Source organism: Labrus bergylta, chromosome 6 (assembly GCF_963930695.1).
Source record: "Labrus bergylta chromosome 6, fLabBer1.1, whole genome shotgun sequence".
NCBI classification, from domain to species: Eukaryota; Metazoa; Chordata; class Actinopteri; order Labriformes; family Labridae; genus Labrus; species Labrus bergylta.
Genome location: NC_089200.1, coordinates 17513263 through 17530909, shown reverse-complemented (window position 1 = coordinate 17530909; position 17647 = coordinate 17513263). Strand labels below are relative to the sequence as shown.

At 37.2% G+C, this 17647-nt stretch overlaps 3 protein-coding genes across 4 annotated transcripts; 2 read left to right on the top strand and 1 right to left on the bottom strand.

Moving 5' to 3' along the window:
• The first annotated feature begins 962 nt into the window (after positions 1-962).
• Positions 963-3435, top strand: ccl25b (chemokine (C-C motif) ligand 25b). 2 transcript variants are annotated; one of them, XM_065955887.1, is made up of 5 exons: positions 963-1033; positions 1414-1502; positions 2485-2602; positions 2763-2883; positions 3028-3435. In XM_065955887.1, exons 2-4 carry the CDS (start codon positions 1439-1441, stop codon positions 2881-2883), a joined length of 303 nt encoding a protein of 100 aa, XP_065811959.1. In that variant the 5' UTR covers positions 963-1033; positions 1414-1438; the 3' UTR covers positions 3028-3435. The 2 variants fall into 2 exon arrangements, with proteins under 2 accessions (XP_065811959.1, XP_029134121.1); XM_029278288.2 differs by lacking the exon at positions 963-1033 and having other exon boundaries at positions 1343-1502.
• Positions 3436-8449: 5014 nt separating this feature from the next.
• On the bottom strand, positions 8450-13969 carry LOC109987733 (serine/threonine-protein kinase NIM1). Its single transcript, XM_020638920.2, has 4 exons — positions 13906-13969; positions 11753-12055; positions 10836-11104; positions 8450-9983 (listed from the first exon to the last, which is right to left on the bottom strand). Exons 1-4 carry the CDS (start codon positions 13925-13927, stop codon positions 9231-9233), a joined length of 1347 nt encoding a protein of 448 aa, XP_020494576.2. The 5' UTR covers positions 13928-13969; the 3' UTR covers positions 8450-9230.
• A 918-nt stretch (positions 13970-14887) lies between these two features.
• pole4 (polymerase (DNA-directed), epsilon 4, accessory subunit) lies at positions 14888-16891 on the top strand. Its single transcript, XM_020638999.3, has 4 exons — positions 14888-15258; positions 16009-16093; positions 16336-16377; positions 16617-16891. Exons 1-4 carry the CDS (start codon positions 15010-15012, stop codon positions 16628-16630), a joined length of 390 nt encoding a protein of 129 aa, XP_020494655.1. The 5' UTR covers positions 14888-15009; the 3' UTR covers positions 16631-16891.
• Positions 16892-17647: the final 756 nt, after the last annotated feature.

Below are 17647 nucleotides of genomic sequence, written 5' to 3'. Positions count from 1 at the left end.
AAGCTTTAAATAATAGTCATTAATCATTTCACTGAAAAAGTATGTGGGCCTGCTTGTACCCCTCTATACCTTTACATCAGTATCTTATCTTGTCTCATCCAGAATGTGTAAGATTCAGGTAGTTACTTCATTTCGCAGGACCTGAGTAATCAGATATGAAGCTTTAATGATACAATTGTGCAGGAAAAAGATAGACCTAGAACTTCCCCACAAACACAGATTTTATATGAAAATCACTGCAGAGGGACAAAATGGACCATGACCTTCTTATCATGGTATCAATTCAGCATGCAGCTTTCTTTGGGAGTACGATTTGAAGCAGGGGGGTTAAAACATTGAATGCAGATGTTTACTGATGTTTATAGTGCACATGACCCAGTTCATTAGATGTAATAACACTTAATAGATACACAAGAAACCTACTTTGGAAGGTTGTCACACATCTGGACAGATTTAATGCTGTCAGATGATGAAGAAAAGACTTTGTGATAGAAATGAAGAAGTGTGATAGAATTCTGAGTAACTTTGAACTGTATGAAATAAAGTAACTCACTCACCAGTTGTGATAATAAAAGATTGAGACACAACTGATTGCATTTCTTTTCAGCTGCTCAGTAACTATAAACAGGTTTTCTCTAACTGATTTCTGTCCGTATTTCAGACATGTTTATATTAGGTTATAGATCACCTTTTGTCACCAGGGTTTAAGATACTATTCCAAGAGATACATTTTATCTTACACAGCCTTAGAGTTGCAGAGTACCTTATTTCCCCCCATGTTGCAGTTATATCACAGGTACTTGGGTGGTATTGACACATGTGTTTGTGGAGGGAGGGTTGGGAGTATTTAGGTGATCAAATTGCACTGTTGTTGAATATCTCTGAGTGTTGGTAGACTAAGAAGGAGTGGTAAAGGGTTAAGTCTGTGTGGAGGGAGGGCAGCTTTCACACATAAGAGCACAGAGTTATCCTGAGCTGCAGTGGACAGAAGCTTTTCCTCCCCAACATCTTGTGAAATCCTGAATGAGAGCAGGTACGTTTCTCTGCATGCTTGGGAATCAATCTCTTCATCTGATTCTTTCTGCTTTTGTTACACTGATTTTGCAAACATTTATTATGCAACATTTGAGTTATATATACTACATGGAGTCCATCAACCATGTAACACAAACACACTTCTCTAAAACAATACTCGTTGTTTTAGATAAAACAGCTGCCCTCAGCTGGAAACAGGACACAAGTTTGGACATTTTAATCAGGGGTCTTGTTGCATAATAGTGCACATGGGGGAGTTTGTGATGGAAAACATTACTTCAACCGCCAAATATTTAAAAGGCAAAGGGGGATGAGAGACTGCCTCCAATTTTTCACTTTTGCTCCACTCTGTGATTGAATCTGTTTGTTTCTGTGCAGCACCGCAACACAAACAGCAGCAGCCATGAAGTTCCAAGCTCTTTTCTTTCTCCTGTTCCTCACCTGCATGTATGTGAGTCTGGCACAAGGTAAGTGAAACACAACAGTTTATATTCTGGATTATGTCTTTTAGGATGTAGATTCTTTTGAAGATTTAACTTTTTTTCAGAGTTGCTTAATATTCAATTGGAGACTGTTTCAGCTTTCTAACCTCAAACCTGAAGAGAAGGACATTGTTTTAATTGGAGTACTTTTGTAAAGGATTGTGGAGAATATGATTCTAACTTTGACCAATTTTAGAAAAGCAGTGACTGCATCTGCATTTCACAATCCACATTCTTTTTGTATTGTTGCTTAATCTTCTATTTTAATAAGGTGAACCATTCTGGTCAAAACCATCTAGCAGAACACTTCATGCCAAGGCGTAATCTGTCTAAGAATGTTATTATAGACCATTTAGATTTGTGACATTATGACAGCTTTAATGAATTAGATGTTAATGCGGATTGAAGTTATAAACACATAACCAGTTAATCATGCGCACGTTTTGGAATGAGGATTTTGATATCCTTTTAATCCCTGAGGGAAATTCGGCTTTAGGATGCTGGAGTGTATTAAAAGTGTCATAATGTATGGATCAACACTCTGTGATACTTTTATTTAGTATGTGAAAGAAGAAGCTGTTGTTCACACAATGTTTCAAAAGGGCAATCACTGCATTTTTAGAGATCACTATGTTGACAGTTCTATGGTTACAATGAACACAATCTTTTTAAATCCTAGATATCTTTTTTGTGCTCTATTGTATTTGATACCAAAGTTATAATTAAGGACATGAGAGGAATCTTTTGAACCATGGTTATGTTTGTTGATTTTTGCATTTTTTATTCACAAGCTGCCAATCAACACATTCACCTTCAAAAACAGGAAAATTGTCAGACACTTCCCAATTATTAAATGTGGTTTTATTTTATTTTTTAATTCCAACTTAAATGTGAGTTATCACTTTGAGGTGAGGTTATTTATCTCTCCTTTACATGCTGTAACTCTTTATATTTTCTCTCTCTCTAGGCTCATACGGCAACTGCTGCCTTGGCTATGTCACCACTTTGGGGGCTAGAGCAAAAAGGAACATTATTAGGTACAGGATGCAGGAAACAGACGGGGACTGCAACCTCAGAGCTGTTGTGTGAGTAACACAAAATCTCATATCCGTCACTTTTGGCCCTCAGCAACCTTTATTGTTTTCTTTCATTGTTGAAATGTTTTTAATGGAATCAACAAATTGGAGGAAAAGAAAAAAACCCTCACATTAAGAAAGTAGTTGCTCAAAGCCTCTTGATGTGCAGGTTTCAGTTGAAGAAGAGGGCAAAACAGCCCAAACCGTTGACTGTTTGTGCCAATCCAAACAAAGAATGGGTCCAGGAGCTGATGAGGACTGTGGAGAACAGAATGCGAGCAAACAATTAGGTACGTTTAAGAAGTTAAAGTAACGAAAAGTTACACTTCTGCTCTCACACTAAGACATACTTGAATACATTACCATACTTTAATAACGTTAATAAAAAGACTTAATGGATTAATTCTTCCTTATTCCCCCTTTTTATTTTTCAGACCACTAAAAGAAGAGAACACAAGAAAAGTGTGAGAGAGATCAACTTTCACCGGATAGATTATGTTTCAGCACATCTGCTCTTTCCTGAAGCAGACGGAGAATGTAAATGTACACGACTCACTGTTGGACAAACATAGTATACACACAATGTTATAGCCAGTATAGTAAATGTTTCACTTATATGAGCCATAACTATTTTACTGTTCACTGCTCATGGATGTTTTTTCAGTAGAGCCTGCTAGGATTGAGCCACTGCTTAGCAGCTCTGTTTTGTATTTTCACTCTGTGTGTTTGTGTTTAAGTATAAGATGAGACTCTTTTTTATATTACAGATTTCCATATTTTTATATCAGCATTTTAACTGTTCTTCGTCTCTTTCTGTTTCAAATAAAGAAGAAAAAACAATCGTACTGCTTTAAGTGTGAATAATTTTTGACAAACAGTATCTGATATTTGAAATGTTTCAGATTTTTGGAGACGACATAACCCATCCTGTTGACATACTCACTGAATATCCATGAAACAGAACATGCTTTAGTCTTATCACTTCTCACTAAATCTGAATTTGGCATCTTTCAGAGCAATTAGACCACAGTGTTAGTTTCAACAGCGTGATGATCGTTGATGTGAAAAACAAAGTTCAAAGGACAGAATTGTCCATGTTGTTTAAGCCAATGAGCCTCATGAGGGTTGCAACTTCTGCAAAGTCTGTCCTATCAGTCACCTGCCAGGCGTCCATATGTAGCCTACAGTAAAACAGCTTTTGCTTTCTGTATCATTCCTGCTGTTCATGCAGGTGTTACATTGATCCCTTCATAATGTGGCTCTAATGTAAATGTTATGGTTGAGTTTAAAACGTTCTTCAGGAATTTTTTATGAGGTCTCAGAAGTGTGTGATGTTCAAAAAAAAACAACATATTGTGCAATTTGTTTCTTCAGTACAAACTTGCTCTTTTGTGTTCCATCAGCGTTCCCTTGATGACCTGCAGTGAAAGGTTAGTGACCATAAACAAAGATTTTGTACAAATAGGAATGTGTGCCAGGAACATATCAACTCGATATGATGACATCAGAACGCTAAAGCGACAAATGAACTTCAGGTTGAGTTTATTTTTGAACAGGATGAGGACTGTGGATTTTAACCCTCATAACTCTGTGGAATCTTCTCAGGGAGTTTTTGCTTCAACTAAAAAAGAAGAAGACAATAAATCAAAACAATATAGTTCTAAATCAGTCACCAAAAATATGAACTTATCATTTAACCTCTATGGGTGAAACAAAATGCTGGACCTCTGTGACCTCTGTGTTCATTTCAAAAACAGACAGAACTCAGATTACACCAGAAACCCGTAGGTAGTCCTTTCCAAAGTGGGGAAAACACCAAGTTATTAATATGTTGGCAGTTTCTTAATGAAACAGCTTTCTTTTTTAGTAAATCAGCCATGAGACCACAATATAAACTGACGAAAGGTGTTACAACAGTATTTGCACTAAGAGCTCCCTGAAAAGCCAGACCACAAGAGAGTGTAAAAATGAAGGACCCATGGTTATTATTTAAAATCAACTGTAAACCAGTCAACCGGTGAGGCTTTTAGCATCCAAGTTACTTTTTTTCTCCAGCTGGTAATCCAGTAAACTGAAAAATTAGTGGAAAATGACATGTGGTTAAGACTCTTTCTTCACTTATTCAAAGCTGTCCCTCACCTCCTGGGACTGGATGGATCAATTGTGAAATATTTCCAGATAACATCAGTAAGTTCAGCGATCATAGGGGCAAAGATGTGCAGTAATGTCTCTGGTTTGATTCCAATCAGGATCTTTGATGCACCTTTTCCACTAATAGCTCTGTATGAGTTTTTCTTAAGTTAAACTAATAAAAGGCAAATTGTATCATTATAAATATATTCACAAACTGTGTAGACTGCGTCAAGAGTGGATACAAATTTTTAGCTCCATTGTATTGTGATATTGTTTTTGTATTTAGTAAATCAAACACTTCACATTTTGTGCTCACAGGAGCTAATACCTGTGCTGGCATACATCTGTTTAACTTAACTGTAAGCAACTGCTCGTTTCACTTTATTACAAACAAGACAAAACACCACAAATATTTATCCAAAGACGTAAGACTTGTTATTTATTCCTGAGGTTTTGCTGGAGCTATCTGCAATTGATTAAAATGATCTGGTGCGCTGGTTTAGCTCAGGCGCTCAGTGTTCAATGGTTTAAGCCCTCACATACCGGTCACTGGTTCGACTCCCTGCCACGACCATTTAGTACATGTCATCTCCCACTCTGTCTCCCCACATTGTCTGTCCCTCACTGTCAAATAAAAGCAGAAAAATAATGTTGCCGTAAGAAGACCAATTGTTTCATTAATGCATTGCATGAGTGGACAATGGTTGACATCAATACCACATTCAAAAGGCAAAGGTTTTAAAGTATACAAAATTAGTTATTTGAATTACTTTTTTATAGTAATGAGCACGACAGATTGACAGACTTAAAAAAGTCAGTCTGCTAGTTCAGTTTCATTTTATACACATTTTCTCTCATAACAAAAAGATTTGCTGACCAAACAAAACAAAATGTTTCCAGATTGCTGTTGTGCCAATCGGTTCATTCAGAAACTGAAACACATCTGATGTGCCATCATTTGTTGGGTTAGATCATAAGATGTGACAACATCACTTCCAACATTCGATATTTGACACATACTTCACTCGTTGTGATTGTTAACATTGGTGCTGGTAATTCAGAAGTTATTTTATCTAGCAGGCTGCTACTTTCCTCAGATGAAATGAGTTCTTATCCAGTTACAATCTTCAGTGTTAGAGTAATCCCTGTCTACAATGGGGAAAGTGAAACATAGCAAAGAACAAGAAAGCAGACCATTATGTAAAACATAAATTGCAGGAACAGCAGAGTTACAGTTGACCTTTTTTTCCCCACATCATGAACATTAACAAAGAACTCATCAGACAAAAGTGAGGCACAGACTTCCCTCTTATAGGCTTAATTTATTAGTGTGAATATAATGATTCATTATTGGGGAAAACATGATCAACTAGCACTGATCAAAGGCCTGAATGTGTTTCTCTGTCTGACCTCTGGCTCACTTAGTGAGGTTTATATAACTCTTCTGTAAAAGAAAAAAAACACTAACTGCAGTTTATGAGTGACAGTTAATCATACAGACTTGTTCAGTCTCGCTTCAGTTGTGCTCCATTTGAAAACATTTATGCTTGGTTTCCCACCTGACTCTGCAGCATTATATTTTACACATCAGCAGTGACTGATTGAAAAAAATGCAGAATAAAGCAACCGGTCATGCAGTCATAACTGTAAATAAAGATCAAACAAGCAGTTTTAAAAATCTTCCAATCTCATTAGTTTTAGGAAAATTCTTTGCTTTTTTTTCCTGGTTGTTAAAAAGGTTTACATTTTAGCAAAATCCTCTCAATGTAAAACGTCCCCATAGGTGATTTGAATTGAATATTTTGTGTTTTAAATTAACAGATATCACAACCCTAAAGTGTATTTTATCCCCTGTGTAGCTGTCGTGATCGGCAATTTTCTGAGTAACATATCCAAAAATGTATAAAGCGGTCAAGATCATTGTAAAAATATTTATTTAACCAATTCAATAATTGCTTTACTTTGTTCCAACTTTTTACCTGAATCAAGCCCTCTGTGGGAATAATGATAATCCTGATTTAGTTTTGGCTCAAACTAATCCCAATCATTTACTTCATTAATCAAATTAATAACAATAACAACACCAACTGGAAGTTTTATCTGGTTAAAAAACAAAATTGGATTTACTTTTCTTTAACAATTTAATTTTTTAACAACATGATTTTAAGATTTGAGTCCAGTCTGATCTTCAATCATTCCAGATTCCTTGAACAGCTGGACCTATAGATATTCAGATTCAAGCAACGTTAATCAAATGATTTATATGAACTATAATAATTATGCTTTCTATCTAAGCAGTTTTCTTCAGAACAGCCTCGTGCTCCCTGTGCGCTTTTCTTCCCTTGAAAAAGGAAATTGTCCATAAAAGGCCAAGTTCACTCTTTCACAACCATCTGCCTTGTTTTTATGAACTGAATGGATTTTTCATGCAGAGCTCAGGGCTGCTCTTTCACTGCCAAATATAATTACAAACAAATGCTGACTTGTGTTTTGGGGCTGACATCTTGGCTCCTGGTGATAATCTCGGAAGTTGAGGACGGGTGAAGATAAAGTGAGATCATGGTTTGTATAAACATGAAAGCAAAGCAAGAAAGAGAAAGTGTTTTAGAATCTTGCAGAGATTAGAGACAGTATGAGGACATGAGACTGATGTGAATATCTCGTGTGGCATTTGTGAGTTGCTCTTATTTATCAGATTCAAACTTAATCCTGCCAAATTAAAAAGGACTTAAAATCCATTCTATCGTGATCTGATAGGATTGAAGCGTTTTAAAATTTGTTTGGTTCTGGTTCCTGGTTAACTGTGCCTAAAGACCTGATTGACCGATCATGGTCATCCACATTTAATCAACTCTCAGTAAATATATACCCTTGATACAATTTACATTTCCAGAAAACACCTGTTCACCTTCATCTCACTCACCTTGCATGAATGACTGTTGTTGGTTTATTCTGCCACGAGCATTGCAACTCAATGCCTCCTTTGTCACTTTAAAGGATGATCCCGCAGTCAAAATACTCACGTGGAAATAATAACAGGCATTTTTCACATTGAGATATCGTGCAAGAACAGAGTTCTTATATAAACAACAAGTCAAGACTGCTCCTTGGCACTTGTAGGGATCTTAATAATCTCTGTGTGCCGGCTCCTGCCCACACACTGTATACATGTTCCTGTGAGAACTAGCTAAGGATGGGGGTTTAACATTTGTTTACGGAATGAAACATGAAGCCAAACACTGATCAGAAACACAGTCGATGTGTGCAGACACTTGCAGAATGGACCTTAAATTGCAAGTTGAGGGTAACAGGCAGAGAGTGAAGCATGACACAGGGAGATTGCTCATCCTTTAGAGGAATTCAAAAGTGAGAGGTGAAATTTCACCGTAAGCCTGTTAAAGTGTAAAAGATGCAACGTTGTTAAAGTTTGACTTCAAAGATTAGGGCAATTACAGTGTTACAACCTCAAAGGAACTTAATATTGCATAATCTGTAGAGTTGATGTGTTGATGTTTCATCATTAGCTCTTTTACTGAAAGTGCTCAGACGGCGCCAAAATCAATTCCTGTAAGTCAACTTTTTTTTCAACATCCAATCTTACAAGGAGGCAAGAAATGATCCAACATCCCACTGCGACTGTCTGTGTAAACAGATCACGGCTAGGGTTTTTCATAATCAGAAAAAGACAGTTAACACCTTGTTGTGAGACAGCGTGAGAAAAAATTTGTTTGAAAAAGTTTTTATTCTTTTTGTTTTGATGATTATGATTGTTAACATGGAGTGGAGTGAAGTTCAGTCAGGTATCCATGACAGATTAGTGTCAAGTGTTTCGCAGATATCAACAAAATGTCATCAAAACTCTGCTAACTATCTGTGAGCCAAAAAAACTTCAATCATTAAATCATAAAACCTGCATACAATTTAAAAAAAAAAGAAAATCAATGAAATTCTAGTTTAAATTAAGGCATTGAAGAAATCAGTTTTATAAGACAGTTGACAGTCATGTGGCTTTATTTTGTTGTGTCTGAATTCCCTTTGCTTGCAGGACATCTCTTCTTCTTCATAGTCTCTGGTTTCATTTCTGTTGGACCAAGCATGTTCTTACTGTGACCGGGATTACCCGAGGCCCTGGATTAGTTCAGTAGATATATGAAGTGACTAAATGGGATTGGAGGATGCTGATAGGCATACAGTGGTTGATAAATGTCACACATCATTAAGGTAATCAGAACACAGTTCACAGGGTGCAGCCCTGGTCCTTAAGCTCTCACTGACTTAGAATGTGGGACAGGAGCTCCAACCCAATCCTCAACCAACATGTGTCAGACATTACAGTCCAGTATTGCACAACACAGCTTGAATGCTTCTCAACATGCAATCTAAAACCTCGTACACTTCAGCTTCAAGTGATTGAGGGGGTGTTAAGGATAAAACGGTCACATGAGTGTTTGATTTAGAGCTGGAGAAGTCACAATCAGAGCTAGTCCAGTCCAGTTATTTTCCATTAGAGTATTGTACACACAGCAGTGGGAGTGTGTTTGTCCATAGATGCTACAGACCACCTCCCTGGACCCTCATAGTCATCAGGGTGAAGTGATGAATAACCTACAGCCTCCACCGTCCTCTTCTTCTGGACCCGATGGAGAAGGATCCGGTAGGTTCCGGTCAGTGGGCTCCTACAGTCCTTGCAGTGATTATTTTGGAAATGAACAGTCATTATACCCAGCTCTGAGAGCAAAGATTTCACCTCCTGCTCCTCCACACTCAGAGTGTGGTTGTCCAAAGCAAAGTGGGAAGGGGAGAGGGGCAGAGAGACGTACGGGAGAGGGTACTCGAGCCCTTGCAACCAAGCGCTGTTTTGGATCTGTGTGAGAGAGGAACGCTCAGAGGGCACAGGCCGCAGCATTCCCTTAATGACCAGCTCACAGGAGTCAGGCACATAAGTAGGGATACTGTAGGACCCCTGAAGGATGCACCGCTTCAGCCTGCTCATGTTGTCCCCAAAAAAGGGCATAGTGGCCGTCGCCATGAAATATAAGAGAATACCTAAAGCCCAGGTGTCTGAATGGTATCCAACAAAACCTTTATCTTTAAACAGTTCAGGAGCAGCGTACGGCGGAGAGCCACAGAAGCTGGTGAGGAGCTCATTCGAACCGCACTCTGTGCTGAAGCCAAAGTCTCCAACCTTGATGCAGTAGCTGGTGGTGTAGAAGATGTTCTCTGCCTTGATGTCTCTGTGGACGATTTTGTTGTCATGCTGAAAGAGAAAAAATAGAGAAATCAAATTACAGAGAGTTCTGTTTTTAAAATTAAAAAAGCACTATTAAAAATAATATTCTATAGATTACTTTTATGATGATTATTATCAATGGGATAAAGTACGTATATGTAGGTCAGACATACTTCTTAAACATTATATTTCAACACCACACTATTTCTGAGTTAGTTGTTGTTTTTAACTTTAAAGTTTTTTTACTATATTGGTCAGTTATAGATGATATTTTTCTGATTTGGGTTGTAAATATAGGCTACATATATACGTATAATCACCTAATAAAATGCTGTGTTATTCTAATAAGTAACCAATGGGTACCACCCATTTTGTGAGTGATGCCATAACCAAAAAAAAAAGGGTCTACTTAGGCCCCTATGTTTCCAATGGTGCAATTCAACTTAAGAGAAATTTCCCCTCTAAACTTCTAAATGTCTTTAGTTTGGTAATTGTTCCAGGCCCAAAGAGAAATAAATGACCGTATATTAGCAATAAAACACTTGAGGAGAGCCAAAAAATAATCTTGTGACTCTTGAAGTGTTCTGTCCACTTGGCTGTAAACTACTGGTCTACTAACTCTTACACCCAATACATCCCAATAATGTCATATATCACCTTAACAAAGCAGACAAGGGCAATTTCTATAGAGTATGAGTACATTTACTTTTGTAATAAATTTGTAGATTTGATTTTTTTTTAATTAAACGCTCAAAAACACCTCAAATGTATGCATGTAAATACACTATAAATTAAAGTTAAAACATTTCTAATATCTCCATGGATGGGGTGCAAACTGATCGGCTGTATATTATAACTGAGACTGACACTGAAGCTCACCATGTGTTTAACAGCAGCAATAACTTGTGCAAAGACCATCTTAGTTTCCAGGTCATTGAGTCTCCCCCTGGTGGAGATTCGAGAGAACAGGTCTCCACCGCTGCCATACTCCATCACCAGATATAGCTTCCTGCTGGTCTCAAACACCTCGTACAGTCGCACTATGTTGGGGTGACACAGCTTCTCCATGCAGCTGATCTCCAAGGATGTCATCGGCTGGCGCCTGTTGTCCAGGCGTACTTTTTCTACCACTTTGACAGCTACTCTCTCTATGACAGAAGAGGGCAGGGGGTTTAAATGTCAGTGATGAATTTAGTGATGGAACAGAAGAAAAAAAAAAGTCAGAAGAAAAACAGAGACAAACTCTGCAGGTTTGCACACATGAGAAAATTGTGAGATTGATCTGCTACATATGGAGAAAGCAGAAGAAATGCAGTTCTGGCATGTACTTTAATTGGAATATTGTTGCAGCACTGAAATACTTTACTTGAAGGTATGAAAAAAAGTTGGCAAAAAAGGAAGGACTCCCCATAGTCCAATCTGCACGTACTTACACAAGTATATAATTCAACTGCAAATAAATGCTTTGCAGGGGTCAAGTTGGGATCTGGAGTTATCAGAACAGCTTATTCAGGGGATCAGTTTACTGACATGAACAATATTCCAAAACTGTATCATTAGTTTAATCCTGACTATGTACATATATAATATTTGGAGCCCAGATTGTACTGGCGGCATTGTGCATTTATGTAACAGAATAGTCCATGTTAGGAGACTTAAGGGGCTTAAAATGGTAAGATGGAGCTTTGTGCTTCCAATCATTGTATCAATGCTGGGTCTGGATTTGACAAGAAAAATGTGAAGAAAAATATATGAAATTAATGAAAGAATGGATTGAAACACATAAGGTTTCTTACCTTTCGTTAAGTCATGGATGCCTAGCCTCACTGTAGAGAAATTTCCCTGTCCGATCTCTCCACGCAGCTCGTAGAAGCCTACTCGTCGACCAAGCATCAGGTCGTTGACGGTCTTCTCGTTGTGGGCCATGTCGTAGACGACCCTCTCAAATGCTGACAGCCTCCTCTTCTCTGCTTCAGTCAGCTGTGGGACGGTACGTATGGGTGTAGAGACCTGAGGCCGCTCTGTCTTTTCTACCTTTGGAGCGTCTTCTTTGGACTTTTTGCTCGCTTTCTGTTTGGGCCATAGCCGCGTTTTGAGACCTGAAAAGAAAATGGGATGGGAAGTTTAGTGTCTTTGCAGAGGTCTCTAAAAATAAGCCATAACCATAATATCATTATAAAAGAGAATATAGTCTCTAATACCCATCACAAAATAAAATACCTTCAATATGAGGTAACCGTAGTTTGAGTTGAGCTATAAAAGAAAGTCTTACATGTCTTAAAGGAAATGTTGAAGATTTTAAGTTAGTTTGGTATTGGGCCACCAAAGCCTTGAAGAGGTCAATGTCTAAAAGAAGTGTATAAGACTATGTTAAGACACTGATAATGAGATTAACCTCCTTTTGAACTTACTTTGTTGTATTTGTGGGAAATCTTCTGGCTTCTTTAACAGCAACAACTTTATTTGTGTCTATGTAGAAGTAATTGATGTAACAATGATTACGTAGGATTCAAGTCAATTTACAAGTATTAAATTATGTGCTTTTCATTTATTTCAGACACACATTGTAAAATGAATTGAAAATGACATTAAATCTATTCTCAGGATTCAAAGGGACCTCTCCTACGTAGCCTACTATTGATTTGACAAAGAGCATCAACTCCCACACCTTTCTATTGTTGTAGTCAGCTTTAAAGAGCCGATGCTGGACATGGCCAAATAAATTAAAACATGAATGTTTTCATTTAATAATGTTGGACAAAAGCAGGATGTGCAAACTCTTTTCCTGTTTTCCTCTGTTCTGGGAACACAGGTCTGGTTCTTTGGGCACTGTTCTCTGTCCTCAGCACATTTCTTTCTAAATTTGCCATTTTTTTTTTTTTTTTTCCAAACAGGAAAATATTTTGACTTTCTGTCATTGTAAAGCGTATACTGTGTTTCTTTTGTTTTCACAGGAAGCTTTTAAATAAGAATGCAGCATAAAAACAAAAAATAAGAATAAGGGTCAGCGGTCAGATGGTTCATCCGTTTGGGCTTAAGCTCTGTATGAATGTCTTATTTAGCACATATCGCAAATGACAACAAACAATAAGAGCTTATGAATGCGTCAAATACAGCAGCTAATAGTTGCTTACAATAATAACTGGTGATACTTTGGGTTAATCAACAGCGAAATAATGTGATAGTGTGCCTCGTCCTGGTCACTGAGGGCTAAATTTATCCTGCGGTACAGCAGGCTCGGCTTTTAAAGATGCCAGGATTACTTGCTTCTTTTAGAAACTGCAGGTCTAGCCAATTTGAAATGGTTAAATTTAGATGGTTAATTTAATTATGAACTTGTGTATTGTATTTTTGAGACGTTATTCTTGCTTGCTCTGCCAACTATCAACTTGCATGTAATATAACACGCACAGTTTAATTGATCTGCCAATAAAACAAATTAAATAAGGAAATGTATCTGTTCATTTTTAAGCCATTCTAGACACTGATCAGCAGCCACACAAGCATTTTACAATTTAAAGATATTTAGAACAATATATTTACATTTTAAATTTGGAAGCAAATAGGTAAATACAGTAAATAAATAAATTAGATTCTTATACAGGTTTTCATCCTTACTAAGTAGCCATGTCTGTATTTATACAACTGTATATTTCGTAGAGTTTACTATAATACATCTAACTGATGAACTCCAAAAACAAACTACATTTCAAGACAGGGGAACAACACGATTAAAAGGGTCCATTTATGATCTCTAAACTCCAGAGATTCTATATGCCAACTGATACCAGAGCTATACATCCCGTACAAAAAGGAACAGTCATATGCAAAGCATATGTATTAGCTCATAAACTCTTCTTTAACAGACTTATAAGAAATATATATTTTAAACAATGAAACACTGCTGCAAAATCTCGAGAGTAACATCAAAGAGATCAGACAAATTTACCTGTGAGTTGTGGATCCTTCATGACTGTTCCTGAGGCTGTAAAACCAGACTATGATTTAACATGTGAATGAAGCTCAGAGCACTTGTGAGAACTCATCATAATCCTATTAACCCAGTGTATTAGTGGACTGCTCATCGGATTATGTGACACAGGTCAAAAAGGTGTAAATGCAGCACAGGCTATTTTTAGTAGAAGTAGACATTTTCAACAGTTTCCGATCCTGGAGGTTACTGAAAGTTACAGCTGATTGAAACAGTTTTTGTTAATAATTAAATTAACCAATTATCAGGCAGAAACACAGAACTTAAGTCTTAATTCAATTGAACTTTTGTTTTTCTTTATTTCAGTAAAACTCTGCTGTGAACATTCATACAGATCTTTGAGACAGTGAAAACATAAAGCCAGGGACTTTTATTATTGAATCAGAACATATAGGCCTAAAAAAAAAAAAAGATTTAATCGAAATCAACCATGCTGATGCTCTCTTAAATTTCAATTAAAAGGCCCAGAGCAGCAGTTAAGCATCTCTCAGCTCTTGATTAAACTTATTTCAGATCTACTTGATAAGCTAATGCTGCTTTGTCACCTCGAATACTTAATGCAATATACTTAAGGTGACTACATTGGATGTTGAGGTTATAGCTTGTTTCTGCTGCCTCACAGTGGCGACAATGTTTAGGAAAATCAGTCATAGTATGTTTTATTTTATTTATTTTTAATTTTCTGTTCATTAAAGTCGGCAAAATAAATCAGTTTTACAGAAATATACTGCTTTTCATGGTTAAAATAATAACGATTACTGTTTAACTTCCTACATCACACACCTCGTCATCTCACAGCCAGTGAACTAACTTTGATTGGCGTTTAATGCTAACCAATAGTCAGCTAGTGATTCAGTAGCTGTCTAATCAGCGACGGGGATAAGTTGGCGGGAGAGGAAAAGGCGGGACTTCAGTGTTACTGCTTGACGAATCAGCGCAGACTGCTCACCGAGAGAGCGGAAGCACATGCAGCCGCGTTGCAGCGAGCGATGTTGTTATCTGACATGTAACTAGAAGACGCTTGTTTTGTGTGTGTTTTTTAAATATAAAAAAAAAAAAAGAATGGCAGCAACAGTGGCTACAGCTGTCACCCCAATGGAGCATGACCCTGACCGTTGTGGGAATGAGGAAGAGAGCCGCGGGGCCGAGGCCGAGGAAGAGAGCAGCCAGCAGCAGACAGGCCCCGTTACCGCCGTGACCCACACCCGGCTGTCCAAACTGCCTCTGGCCCGAATCAAGGCGCTCATGAAGACCGACCCAGACGTGTCACTTGCCAGCCAGGAGTCTGTGTTCATCATAGCTAAAGCCACGGTAAAATCCAAAAAAAACAAGACCTGTGATAGCGCACACTGTTTTTCTGCTTCTGCCCTTACAATACTCTCATAATTTGAATGAAGCTTGGTAAATAACGTGATGCTGTCTACAATAACATGTATTATGTAGGCTACGTTACCAGAATCCCCTCCAGTTTTGTATGTAAGCCCATTTCCGCCAGTTAAAAAAATAAAAATGAAAATGATAAAGTCATAATAATGAGATAAAAAGTGGGCTTCCATAATATTGGCTTAAACCTTCAATGAATCACAAATCACCTGCAACCATCGAAGCTTGAAGACAGTCATCAACTATTTTACATTTAAAGTTCTGTGTTCATAGTTTATAATGTGGGTAAACCAGTGTTCTGTCTATTACATCAGCAGTTACACGACATAATGTAGGTATCCTCTTTGAGCTCGCAAAATGCTCGTAGAAATACATGATTTCTGCTAAAATAAATTGTGCAAGAAACTAGAGAAATAGTTGAATGACTTTGCTGCATATTATACACCAGTAACACCTCTGCTTAATGCAAACACAGGTTGGAGTCCAATAAAGCTTCTACAGGACCTTTAAAATGTGACCATATAGTTTTCATTAGAGAACATCAAACACACATATAACAGTTAATGCAAAGCAAAGAAATGTGTGCTGCTTTGTCCACAGGGCCTCTAAAATGGACTCAAAATTAAAGGTCCTCAGCTACTTTAAATAAGAAAGCATGAATGTATTTCTTTTTTCCAGGAGCTGTTTGTCGAGATGATTGCCAAAGATGCCATGGTTTACGCACAGCAAGGAAAGAGGAAAACTTTGCAAAGAAAAGATTTGGGTTAGTTCTATGATACATGTGAAAATTAACAGATTTCATTTAAATGAAGAGTCAGTGGGCTTAAAAAAAAAAAGGATTTAAGATTTTATGGTTAAACTGAAGAACAACAATGTGTGAAAACAAATGATTTCTAACCAAAGTTGTTGTTTTTCTGATGTAGTGTCCCCTATTTAACATGTTCACTTCTTTTAACCCCCAGTCTTGACCTCAATGTCTCCTCTCTCAATTTCTTTGTGTTACAGACAATGCAATCGAGGCCATAGATGAATTTGCATTTCTTGAAGGTAAGATTTGCCAGGACTTCCTTCACCTTTTATGGACTCTTCACATCTGTTGCTATAACTAAAGATACCTTTAGCAATACCTAAACAAATGTATCTGAGTCAATCTGGGACAAATACATCTCTTTTAATAATAATTATAAATAAGAAAACAAAAGGCAAACACACCTTCTAGAGATGAGTTCTTCATTCACCTTTTTATAGCAGTACTTATTCACTCTAATTCTTTATTTTCTCTGCAGGCACGCTTGATTAAAACATCTACTGGAGATAAGAACATGAGTATCTGCAACCACTGAAATTTTTCTTTAGTTGTTACAGGGAAACAGTTTGTGCGGAAAACCTTTTGTGGTACTTTTCTAAGTCAACTTCTCAAATTGGATATTTATAATTGCTTTTCTGCAATGATCCATTAATACTTTTCTAACTAAACTTTGAAGACAACAGTTGTAATGTGTACATTTTTGTAAATATTTGTCAAATACTACTGTATGAAATAAAATGAAGTTTCAGACTACACATTTCTGCCTGAATCAAACAACCAATCTTCACATCTTGTGTGTCACACCATGAATGCTTATGTGCAATACGACTATAAGGAGATAGAGATCCATACTTGCACAAGCATACAAAAACATACCGATCCAACAAACTATGGAACAATTACTTTCAAATAGCAGCTGCAGTACTATATTGATCAATTAAAGGTTTCTTTTGTCTTTTAATGCCAGTTACACAGCTTTTAATAAACAAAAACAAAAACTACTTTGGAAACACCAAAATAGGTCAAAACAATAAATGGTTTAAATCAAGTCTAATAACGCTTACAAATTGAAGTCTGCAGGATAACTCTTCATGTACAATTTTCGTGCATGTTAGGAATGCAGGTTTTGAACCGTTGTGGCTCTGACTTGATATGCAGCTTTAGCTCTGAGAACCAGGAATGTGTTTAGCTCTTTTATGTCCTGTGTTCCTGCACTGCATGAAGTGTTGATGCCATTTGTAGTAGAAACCTCACCATCACCATTGTTTTGAGTTAGACTGCAGTGACTCAAATCAGCTGTCAAGGTAACAAATAATTCCCTGTGTTCTCAGTGGCCATTAAAGTAAGGCATTTATTCACAAGCCTTTCAGCAATGGTAGAGTTGAATGGATGCAATGAGATACAAGCATCACTCACACTAACAGAATGAGAAGAAACAATACTATCATTTAAAGCATCCACCTGATATCCCATGTAACGAAGATGGAACATTCTTTAACAAGCTTCCCA